Here is a 12,187-nt window from a genome sequence, read left to right as displayed (position 1 = left end):
GTCATGACCCTCGTCTCCCATTCGTCTCATCCTGAATGTTATCAAGAATGCCCATGTTTTATATCCAGATTTATGACGCCTTCGCTCTTTAAAAAATGTTTTAATTAGTGGAACAATTATTGAATGCATTATGAAATTTCGTTTCATATAAATCAATGTTGAAATACCGATACGCCAGCATACAGTGCCAGATGGCCGGAATCTGGATAGCATGGAGATAATGTGTATACATTCGACTTTTGTTCTAAATATCACACCATTATAATATAGCTAACAACAGCAGTAAGGTAACAGTAACATTAGTATCCCTTGAGTATATCGTAAGATGCTTCAAGGGTGTGGTTCAAGCAAACCATTTATGAAAAAGTTTAGGTGTCAAGTTGAGCTACGAGAATTTGTTTGGCCACTTCTAAATTTAAAGTATTCGCACACCTTATAGTGTGTTTGTACCCCCTCCAAGAGTTTAAAAAGAAACGCATCAAGGATATAACAGATACATAAAACAGTCATTGCATTCATCCTTTTATAATATTTAACCTGAATTTTCGCGAGGAGATATCTAACACTGTCAACTTTTATTGCGTTGCAGACCAAATGGAAGCTCTCGATGTAAAGAAGCAGACAAATTGAGAACTGTCCTTTTCTGGTTTCTAGAACAGTCTGTTACAGTACAAACTGTTTCGTCTGCGTCCAATATTTGCAATGCCTAGTTTTAATATTTCCAAAAACATTGAACAAATAAAAAGGCGGTAATCTTGTATACATTGTGTGCAAAGAGATGTACGTCCAAAATGTACGGAATTATTGAGATTATCAAAGAATATGGTGACCGTGTTACTAAAGAATCTACGTTTGATTCGAAATGCCAAATTGATAAATGACATTACTATGTTTTGTACGTGTTTTGTTATAGATGCCTTTTGCTTTGAAAATCGATAAGGAAGAGTGTGCAAATACTATAGTCCAATTTACACAAAAATTATTCCTGAATTTAGCCGATGTCACTCGGAGCTTAACGTGCAGGACTCACAATCGAGGGTATGGGTTGATGTTGCGGGCACAAATCATGCCTAGACGAGTTTGTGTTAGCTGCGGTGGTTTGTATATTAGTAAGTCATTTTGTTGTCATTGTCTCCTCCCAAAATAGTCTTTATCTGCTGATGCGCCATTAACAACAAAGGTACGGGTCCGAATCTTACCATCAGTAGGGTCGGCTATACTGTTGCATCCCACATCAATACACTTAACATCAATGTCCTCAGTACGACATAACCTACTAGTTTTGCTGTGCAGTGAACAACCAAACAGCCGTTGAGGCTGGTATTTGTTTCTGCACTGAGTTTTCATACAGAACATACAGTATACAGTAGTTTATCTAAAGACAATTTAATTTGCTTGTATTTTGCGGAATGTCGGTTTCATTAACATTGGTTTACCTGCTATATGCCGATGCAAGCTAAGCCCTGCCAAAACGAAAAAAATCCATTCCCATATTTGGTAGTGTGGGAAATTTAAAGCGAGGTAGCATCACGATATTTACGCATCGACTGTTGCCACATAAAGATTGCTATTCTGTTCTGCAATCATTTTCTCTGAGTTCTGGATTCTTTAAAGTGCCGAATGGTCAGCAACCTTCCCATGTCAGGACTGGATATGCATAAGCTGCTATGACCGCCATTGTAAAACAAATCGATAGTAATCTAACATTAAAGGCAGAAAAGGTAGACTTCTGAGTATTCATGAGGGACAGGAACTAGTAGAAAAAGGTTGTGTAATACAGCAACAATATCCATTAGTTAAAAATCGATGCAGAAATATTATTAAGCCAGCATTAAGTGCCAGATGATCGGGATCTGGAAACTGCTGAAATGCATATGCATTTGATTTTACCGTTAGGTCTAAAGTCTTCGTTCTTAACAAAATATAGCATCATATTTCTAGAGCCTCGCCAGATATTAGCTTAATATCGTCCTAGTAATATCATTCGGTCAGATCTGACATCGAACCGTTTTTACTCCCGATTTATTTGTGAACACCTCGCAGCCCGTCCCAACGTAGTTCTGGTTAGAACTTTAGAGATGCTCCCCCCCCCCAATACATTTATGTCTGCCTTCCAAAGGTTTGTTATATTTTTCATTTTCCCATCCTTGTCTCAGAAGAAGAGAAACACTTTTTAAACACGAGCAGTTTGAAAACAAAAGTTTGTATTTATTTCAAGCTTGATGATATACTTAACTGGGTTTCATCCACATTATTTTTACGTACGTGTTGTAAATGTTTTTGTTTTTAACTTCCTATTTGGGTTTCTAAGTTCGTACTCCCCAGACCGTCTGGAATCACAAGCTTTTCTTCCCATATCTATTTTTAGTTGTTTCAAAAGCAGTCATCTCTCTCCCATCTGATAACACCGCTTGCCACCATCTGATTTGCTTAGCGAAAGAAACTGAGTTCATTTACTGGTAACCTTAACCACGAAGGCCTATTTCAGAAGATACTGCGTCGCCTTGAAGTTGTGGGGTGCTTTCTCTGGGTGCATAACTATTGTCTGTGGTTTCATCAACCGTTATTGTCATTGTTTCAGCCATTATTATTGTCAGGATCAAAGTATGAGATTATCAGTTTCCATGTAAAAATAATGTGGTGAGTGCATTTTGTTTTTCTGTTTGAAGCGTTCTTGCATGTGCAGTTTGAATAAGCTATTGTTTTGTTTTGGAGGGGAGCTCTCCTTTGATCTTTCCAGAGTATTTGAATAAGCTACTTGCTAGTAAATCGTTTCCATGTTATATCTCCTTTCGGTTATTGTTGTGATTGTGCTCGATAAGAGTATGGGTCTCTTATAGGAACTCTAACGGTCCTTTTCATCTCCCATTTTTAATCCCGATGAACGAAGTGTTCAAACTTGTTTATTAAATGATAACGCAGCGACTAAATGCGTATCCAATATATGGAGAGACTCTTATATCATGACAGTTTTAGACACGTACACAAATTCATACACAAATGTATAAATAGATATACATTTATACACAAATGTAAAAATGGATATAAATTAATACACAAATGCATATACAAATGCAAATCCATACAGATACAAAACTGTTCGCATATTAGTACACAAATGCATTTATATCAGAGATAGATTCATCCACATCAGAGACATACATGCCATAGACAGTCATACACGTCAGAGATAGATGCATACACGTCAGAGACAGATTCTTAGACGTCAGAGACAGATTCACAGATTCAGACATGCCAGAGAGAGATCATAATCGTCAGAGACAAGATTCACAGATTCATCCACGTCAGTGACAGATTCATACACGTCAGAGACAGATTAATACAAGTCAGAGACTGATTCATACAAGTGAGAGAGAGAGAGACAAATTAATTCACGTGAGAGACAGATTCATACATGTCAGAGACAGATTCATACACGTGGGAGACAAATTCGTGTATAAAGTTTAACTCCATCTTTTGTTGTATTAAACTGATAATCGCACAATATTACACGTTTGAAGTTTGTTGCCCCATATGTCATACTTTCATTACTAATAACACACTCCAGAAATGACACAGCTTTGCGTTCTATGTTCAATAGTTCCGTCTGCTACCGTAGCTTTCTACAAGAAATTTAGTATCTTGTGAGACATTGGGAGACCGATTTCTCACAGTAGTAAAGATGTAGAATTATTAAACACTGGTTCTATCGAGAGAGAGAGAGAGAGAGAGAGAGAAAGATAGGAATGGTGAACTTAAGGGAGGAAAAGGAGATAAAGTATGTAAGGTGCAGTCAATGTCCATTGGGAAAGGGAGAGGAGCGGTGGAATTTCAAATCATATTACTTGGAAGTCGACCCCCTTCCACTCACCGCTACACCGAATACTATACCCTCTGACTTCAACCCGCAACAGTCCTTTCTTATTACGCAAAATGTATACCCCACAATATTTTAGTGCACTAAGAATACTTCCCATATTAGCAGCCCCCACTGCATCGGTAGATATTTACTATCCCCTTAATCACAACCAGTATATCTCATGGGATGGAAAGTAAAAAATAATGAAATATACTATGCAATAGATAAATCACAAATACAGCGACACCGCTAGCTTCCGATTAAGTCAATTTCTGTTTCTGTGTTTATGTGTTATCATGTATAAAAATCCAACGAACGTACTTTGACCCGTCAATTATTATCATTTTACAATTAAAATTTTTACAATTACAATCTAAAATTTGATGTTCTTAATGTTGATATTTGACGCTGTGTCTTGATGATAAATAACGGCTTCAAATCTTCACGTTATTTTGTCAGAGATAGTAAAAGAGATTTGATGAATAGGTAGAATCACCCTTAAATAGTTGTTAGACTTTAGAATTTGACAACCCGTTGCGTCGCCTAGAATTTTCTCTCATGCATGACATAAAATATTCATCTCCCGACTTGATAAATGTAACAACACAAGATGGATTTGTTTTCTTGATAATGACCATGCATGTGCTTTACATAAAATTACGTTTGACGAACATCATGAGAGAATAATGGCGCTTTTGCACCAGATTCTTATTCCGAAAATGTTGTAATTATGGATATGTTCAATTTCCCCTATTTTATTTTAAATTTTTACAATATTAGTCCTTTAGTCAGCCATTTTATAAGACCTATAGCTATCTGTGATGCCAATAGCCTTAATGTATACCGAAACACTTGGCATTTGGCCAGTGTTTTCAACTTTCTCTACAAGTATTACATTAACATATAAAATCAATAGTTACCGCCCAAATATTATAAATTTTCTGCATAGGAAGCACAAAATTTCGAGTGATGCAATTTTCTCCCTTAGGATAACCTGACCGGATAATATTTAATGGGATGCAATCGCGCCTTGTCGGCAGGTAACGTAATATAAGCCGTAAGTTTGCTCTCTCCGCAAGCAAACGTCAGACAACTTTCCAGACGACAAGTCGATTCAGCCAGAACAGGCAAAGATGGCCCTCACAAAAGCTAAATGTAGAGAAATATTTGCAAGTGTTGCTGGACCTGATGGTTTACTGACACCACAGGAACTAAAAACTGCCATACAGAATATGTCGGAAGCGGCGAACCTGAGTAGCGATGATGTCGACAAAATTGTTGCGGTCAGAATCTCTCTCTCTCTCTCCCCCTTTCTCTCTCTCTCTCTCTCTCTCTCTCTCTCTCTGCATTTTGTATTTCCCACTCATCTTTTCTTCCGTCTCTGCATATGCATTTATGAACTTAACAGTGTCAGGATGCGTATGCTGACACGTGTCGCTGTGCAATAATTATCGTTTTTATGACTATTTTTAATTTTTCGCAGTCTTTATATTTGCATCATATATTCAGTGGACATGTCGCACATGATGCAGATCCATCTAGGTTGTTTTCTGCAAAAGATGCAGGTGGCAAAAAAAAACCCCAAACAAGTCACAACCATGCGTGGAGTGACTCATCTAATATTTCTGGAGTTAGTATGGCCTGTCTGGCTTCCAAATGATAATACAATATATTTTATATGAAACCTGTGTTATACAAAAGTTTTAAGACAAGTAAAAAGCCTTCTTGCTGAATTTCAATTGATAATTTATGTTCAGCAGATTGGCCTTGACCCATACTTGCATGATCGGCAGAATGACTGTGACCCTTACAAGTCTGGACAGACTGACTGATCCTTACAATAATGGTCGGCAGAATGACTGACCCCTACAAGTATGGTCGGCAAATCGCGGTTGTTATTATACTTAGTATTAGCTATCACCTTACACAAAAATATTACGTAGATTTGAATGGTATATGTGCTCGCGATGATTTTCTTAAGCAATCTACATGTATGTCCATTATACAAGTTTTACTATAAAAAACAACAAATGCGCTTACAGTAATTGAGATTTAAAAAATTAACATTTAGGATGGGGGAGTGGGAAGCTGTAGAAATAATATGAATTATGAAATGTAATTGAATTATAAATTAAAATACTTAGTGACACTGATTAGTTAATCTATGAGTATTTTCCATTCGAAAAATTGAAGATATAGAATAAGAAAAGGACATCGAAAATTTTTCGAGAAATAGTTCATATCAAACCATACTGGTGGCCTTGAGGGATTTACCGGTTCAAAATTGCATATAATTTGGTCTATAAATTCTTCAGTGCCTTTGTGAAATGTCCCTTTTTTAATATTCAAGAATCATTCATTGATTTAAGAAAATGTTTCTGCAAAATGTGAACAAATAATATGGATTTTACCTTCGTATGCCAGATTATAAAGATTTCAAAAATTGCCAGAATAATACAACTCTATTGGATTTTTTTAAGTGAAAAACCATTTATGGCCGCATAATGTATATAGTTGCAGGCAGCTATCGATCTCATTGCGAAATTAATGCAGGCAGCCAGGGTGATGCTGCGGCAGATTGAAACAGCACTTTCCAAATCTTCCTCTGCTGGTAGCTGAGGTGCCAAAAGTCAATTGTCGGCGAATACATTAATCCGTGTATTTGCAGCAAGCATTGTTCTTAAAGAACGTCATTATTTTAAACGCAAAGATGAGATTTCAAATGACTTTTGCATAATCATTTGAGCGTTTCACCCGTCCCCATCCAATTCTGGAATATCTTTGCATGTATTTTGATGCAAGCCATATTTCCATAATTAGATTCTTGCTAATCACTACACATTTATATTCATTATTCATTCTTGCAACATATTTACATGAAACTTAGGCAAGGCCAGAGTAATTCTGGATGATTTTTTTAAATCTGAAAACTTTTTCAAATTATGTAATTTAAAGACGCTCCAAGGTTAAGCCAAAACCATTACTAATGAAATCAAATCACAAATCACATGCAAACTTTGAACGTTCTGCTCTTGTGTCCATCTGTGTTCATTGGTGATTCAGCTTTAAAAGTGATGTGAAAACATTTTCAGCACTAGAACAACGTTCGCAATCAATGTCGGTAGACGAAAACTTCTACTGAGGATATTTTGTTGCGTATCAGAAAAGGTTTTTCCCAAAGTCGATCACACACACAGCAAGCAAATAACGCCAAAACGACGAACCCCGATTATTCTGTCATCCGAATGAATCTGGTGAGACGTTCACTTTCTCTTAAATTTCCTAGTTTGCTTCAGAGTTGGAAATATTTATTCATACAGCTAAATGAAGCCGTTTTCAGGCTGCCAGAAAAATACACCTTTTACTGCTATGGTTGTAATGGATGGCGGACAGCATCGATAAAGAGAGGAAAGAAATGCGCGAAAATGGTACTAACAGCTGCCTCGCTAAGCGCTCAGAATTAAGGGGTTAGAGTTAGGATTGGTCGGTCTGGTGTCAGGATAATGTGACTGGGTGGGACATCATGCTACATGTCTGCGCCATGATGCCCCTCTGCTAGACATCACTATAAACTGTCACATTGCAGACATCGTAGAGATAAGACTGAAAAATTGTTAAAGCTACGTTAAAATCCAAGTCACACACAAAGAAAACTGTGAACGATTTAAAACTGGTTTCTATATGAACCTCTATATTTTCGTATCAGTAGTTGACACGTTTCAGGGTATTTTGGGACTCATTTCGTATTTGTTAAAAAACGATTCATTAATGCCAAGAAAGGTCAAATCGCACAAACTCTGCATTGGAAAAGACCCGTCACGGAGAAGAAATTTCTTGTACGTTCTGACGGATTTTCGTCCTTTAATGCTCTTATGACAGGAATTTTTTAGTTCAAATATATCATCTAACAAATCATTCATTTTCAGTTCGATCTGGATCTTTTCTTGAGAGGGTTTTTCCATATAGCGGCCTGTTATTTTTTACCCTTGCCAACAGATCTATGACCTAATTTTCTGTTCAGAAACAAAGAAACAAAAAACAAGGAAACATGGGGATAAAAGAAACAAGGAGAAACACCCGGAAAATAAAATCATTTAAATGTTATTCATTTCCTTCACCGGAGACCGGATGATATATAAAACCATCTATCTGCCATACTAAGTTACTGTTCGGTGATAAGCTCGTTCTATTTATATTCTGCATTAGTTTCTGCGTGCTGTCCACACACACACACACACACACACACACACACACTTTAAAAGTGTGCTTGCTTTTTTGTTCTTTTGTGACATTTGATACTCTTACAAAAATAATATAGGCATTGTCAATTGTAGCAATTGTTTTTTTTTTTGCGACCTTTTTAGGAATTAGCCCTTTTTGTACGTTAGACAACTACCCTTAGCTGCCTTCCTGATAGCTTAAAACTTTTTTTTTGCGTGTCGTATATGGCACTTTGGGTTGTAATTCAAAACATGCAGAATAACGTCATGGAAATCATCTTTATTTTGATCGCATCCGGCAAACATGCACATGCTTATAATCTGGAAACAAAATTACAAACAGATTATTTAAAAAACAATGGAGAAAGAAAAAAAACGAACTCAGACCAAAGCGTCCTTGCACAAATCAATTTAAACATTTTAATATATATGTGTATATTGACGTATCATATGCTAATGTAACTATTCAATGAACGTTCTTAAACTACCACCACCACTAGCACCAGCAGCAGCAGCAGGATCAATATTGGAAAAAATGGATCAACAAATAAATAGCCAATTTAGTAGAGTACTATAATAACATCCACATCTTGTTGTTTAATAACCAATTTGTTACGAGTACCATAATAAAATCCACATTATGTTGTTTAATGGCCAATTTGTTACGAGCGCCACAATAAAATTTACATCTTGTAGTTTAATGGCCAATTTGTTACGAGTGCTACAATAAAATCCACATCCTGTTGTTTAAAAGTCAGTTTGTTACGAGTGCCACGAGAAAATCCACATCTTGTAGTTTAATGGCCAATTTGCTACGAGTGCAACGATGAAATCCACATCTTGTAGTTTTATGGCCAATTTGTTACGAGTGCCACGATAAAATCCACATCCAGTACTTTAATAGCCAATTTTATGGGTATACTGATATTTCATAATATAGGAATGTCTTTAGTCCTAGAATTGCAACTACGCTCAGCAATGACGAACTGTCCCACACCAACTCACAATGAAAAAACTTTTATTTCCGCTTCGAATAGATTACCTAATCTACTTTTCCTGACAGTGCTGGATTACCAAATTGGCAGAATAGGCACCGGCCTAGAGGCCCTGCGACAAAGGATCAACAAAAAAAAAATCTTGATCAAAACGTATTAGGAGATAATTTGCGATGTTGGCCCCAAGACTTCGACCGTCTAAATCTTCCACATGGTTTAATCCGGCACTGTTTTCTGACCCCTGCCACAAATGTTTTAACGTTTTCTTTTGAAAAAGTTTCCTCTATAAACCAGACAATGAATTGAACAAACCAGAAGTGTGTGTGTGTGTCTGTGTCTGTGCAAACATGTAGTTTTCAAGTATTAAGTTTTACGGATATAGGCCAAAACATGGTTAGAGGTGAAATTCGATGTAGGGTGCCCCCCCCCCCCCTTCTCTAATGTGCGGGCACCCATGCTTAAAGCTTTTGGGGAAGTTAATGGTTGACTGTAAATGTCTGCGTCAAGGGAGACTACTCAGTTAAGTACTTGATATTACATATCTATTTCATCCCATTATATGTCCCTGTAGCATGTTAATTTTACGCCGACCTGTATGTGTTGCTTTGTATTTTTAGGATTGCTTCCAAGGAATGGATATGGACGGCGACCAGAAAATTAGTTTGGATGAGTTTGTGAATGATCTGACAAAGGCAGGCAGAAAGTAAGTTGCTATTTCGACTCGTTCTGCTCAAGGCAAGACAGTACAGTTGTATGTCTCGTCTTCTTCCATTTAGAAGTCATCTTTCTTTTTCAAGATGTTTGATAAAATCACCCCATCTGCAGGTGATGCAAGAGAGCACACGTAACAGGAAAAAATTAATACTCAAGAAAACGCGGCAACTGAATACTTGGCCCCTTTGTCTGTGAAAAAAAAGTGCTAAATATAGGAATTTCCGTCACAAACAGGTTTTGAGGGTAGAATTTTAATTTAAGAGGATTTATCTCCTATGTGTGAAAAAAATTGCGTTTGTTGATCAGTATGGTCGAAATTCAGTTTGCCCCCCCCCCCCCCGATCGCCCATGAGTGTTCGTTTCACATGGAATTTATGTTACGTGCGAAATATGTTTGATTTTTGAGAATAATCATGATCACGAAATTAAATATATTTAATTACGAATTTAATTTTAATAGAGAAATATTTAAGATTGTGTTTTAGCTTATCGGAAACTTTGTTTCTGGGGGTGGGGTGTAAAACATGCAATATTAAATAGGCATATAACAAATTTTTTAGTGATTACTCAAGCATAAGCTTTAAAGAATGACAATTAATTGAGATTTTAATTTTTACAGGCAAAAGTTGAAGGAAACTTTTGAGGCATGGGATAAAGACGGCAGCGGCGAGCTTTCCAAGGATGAGTTGAAGTCCGCCATCGCGGAAACCATGGACGAAGACACGGCTAACGAAATAGTTGATCAGATTAACGACGACAAAATTACGCTGGATGACTTTTTGGAATTATGTAATTGAATATAATATTCAGATTAGGTTAAATAAGCTTTTAGATACTTACTTGCCTAAGGTGTAATGTACATGCATTTTTTGAAGCTACTTTTCAAGTTTCATTATTGTTTATTTGCCTTTCAAATCATTTACCACGTTCTGAAGGTTAAACTTTAGTCCTGTCGGTGAATTTAATGACCACACTGAGTTATGTAATGATTTCAAATTCTTTGAATGTATTGGCACGCAAAGTCTGTATGCATATCAATGATCCAGATTTACTCCTTGAACAATTAAAATCCGCACTGTTATTACTGTTATTATAGACCATTTCAGATAGGTGACACTAAGAATACAAGGCGGTGGCGGCTAACGAAACCTATGCTTTATTATACTATGTTGGTGGAAAGACTTGCAGAATTTAATGATCGATTGATTGAGATTTCATGATAATACAACGTCAGGAAAAGCATATTTCCAAACTTTTCAGCAGATATTGTATATCGTGGCTGTTGTCTCTCTTTGATAATTAATCGGTTTCGTGTTTTCTTTCCCACTTGAAACTTTTCCCTTATCGTTGGGAACCTAGCCTCTCCCGAATATCACGGATGTTCTGGCTTACAATGAAATCTCTAAAGACACCACGGCTATTCAGGAAAAAAAAATGTCCTTACAATACGGAGTAAAGCTTTTCCAAACATCTACAGTAGGCATGTACATATCGTAGCTAACAGCTGTATCCTGTGATAACCTCGTTGGTTTTCAAATATACCCTGTGATAACCTCGTGGGTGTTCAGACAACTTTTGTCTTAAACATTTACAACAAAGCCTGATGCTTGCCATCAAAAGCCTGTTAATCCAGAATATGTATCAAATTTTGATGGACAAAAATACAATATTTATTATACCGTTATTTTGATTTTTACTGTTAGGGTTTATCATATTTTTTACTAATAAAGAAGTTATATCAACAACGAACGGAAGGTTTCCAAGAACAAAAAGAATGCTACTCTTTTCATCTTATTAAGTTGACTTGCGTAATCGAAAGAAAATCTGAATAGAAACGTTACCTTTGTATATTAGTCTTATATCTCTTACGAGAAATTCAGGTCGATAATGTCCCAAAAATATTTGACTGCCTGGCTAAAAATGCGTATGAGAGTTGCTGTTTTACTCTTTATAACGCACACTTATAATGGTTACTCACATAATTTCAAAATACTCACGTCATTTCCATTATTCAATTTTCGGTAAATCTTTATAAAGTACTTTATAATTGGTCCGTAAGTTCTATTCAGTGTTTGGCTAAATAGGGATTCTTGTTATGGCAGAAATGCTACTGCTTAACCAGTTATATTAATCTCTTTTCTATATGTTTGGTTAAAAAAGTATGTTGATATTTTTCAAAGGTAAATACGGTGTTGATTACTCCATAAGCTAATTATCTACATTGAAACCATTTTATTATAATGTAACTGAGATTATAAAAGGACTTCTTTTTTATCTCTAAAATTTATTGTGACCAACTTAACATAGAGTGAAAAATATTGATATATTGCAATCACTGTATCATTTTTAATGCGGTCCTAAAACACACATAAGGTAATGAAATAAAGATTTCTTCTGAA

General features: G+C 36.2%; 1 protein-coding gene across 1 annotated transcript; it reads left to right on the top strand.

Moving 5' to 3' along the window:
* Positions 1–4,867: 4,867 nt before the first annotated feature.
* LOC149776233 (uncharacterized) lies at positions 4,868–12,187 on the top strand. The gene is made up of 3 exons (XM_089942631.1): positions 4,868–5,142; positions 9,692–9,777; positions 10,408–12,187. The coding sequence occupies exons 1-3, from the start codon at positions 4,993–4,995 to the stop codon at positions 10,583–10,585; spliced, it is 414 nt and encodes a 137-aa protein (XP_089798757.1). The 5' UTR covers positions 4,868–4,992; the 3' UTR covers positions 10,586–12,187.

This window comes from Sinohyriopsis cumingii, chromosome 18 (genome assembly GCF_028554795.1).
Source record: "Sinohyriopsis cumingii isolate HCF-2022 chromosome 18, ASM2855479v2, whole genome shotgun sequence".
Taxonomy (NCBI): Eukaryota; Metazoa; Mollusca; class Bivalvia; order Unionida; family Unionidae; genus Sinohyriopsis; species Sinohyriopsis cumingii.
Note: the sequence above shows the minus strand (reverse complement) of the source record. Positions and strands in the feature narration are given on the sequence as shown.

What these genes read in the sequence shown, in the direction of transcription:
- LOC149776233 (XM_089942631.1), top strand. Translation starts at nt 4,993, where the DNA reads ATGGCCCTCACAAAAGCTAAATGTAGAGAAATATTTGCAAGTGTTGCT. An exon ending in ATGTCGACAAAATTGTTGCG is followed by an intron (nt 5,143 to 9,691) that starts GTCAGAATCTCT and finishes TTGTATTTTTAG; the next exon opens with GATTGCTTCCAAGGAATGGA. An exon ending in CTGACAAAGGCAGGCAGAAA is followed by an intron (nt 9,778 to 10,407) that starts GTAAGTTGCTAT and finishes TAATTTTTACAG; the next exon opens with GCAAAAGTTGAAGGAAACTT.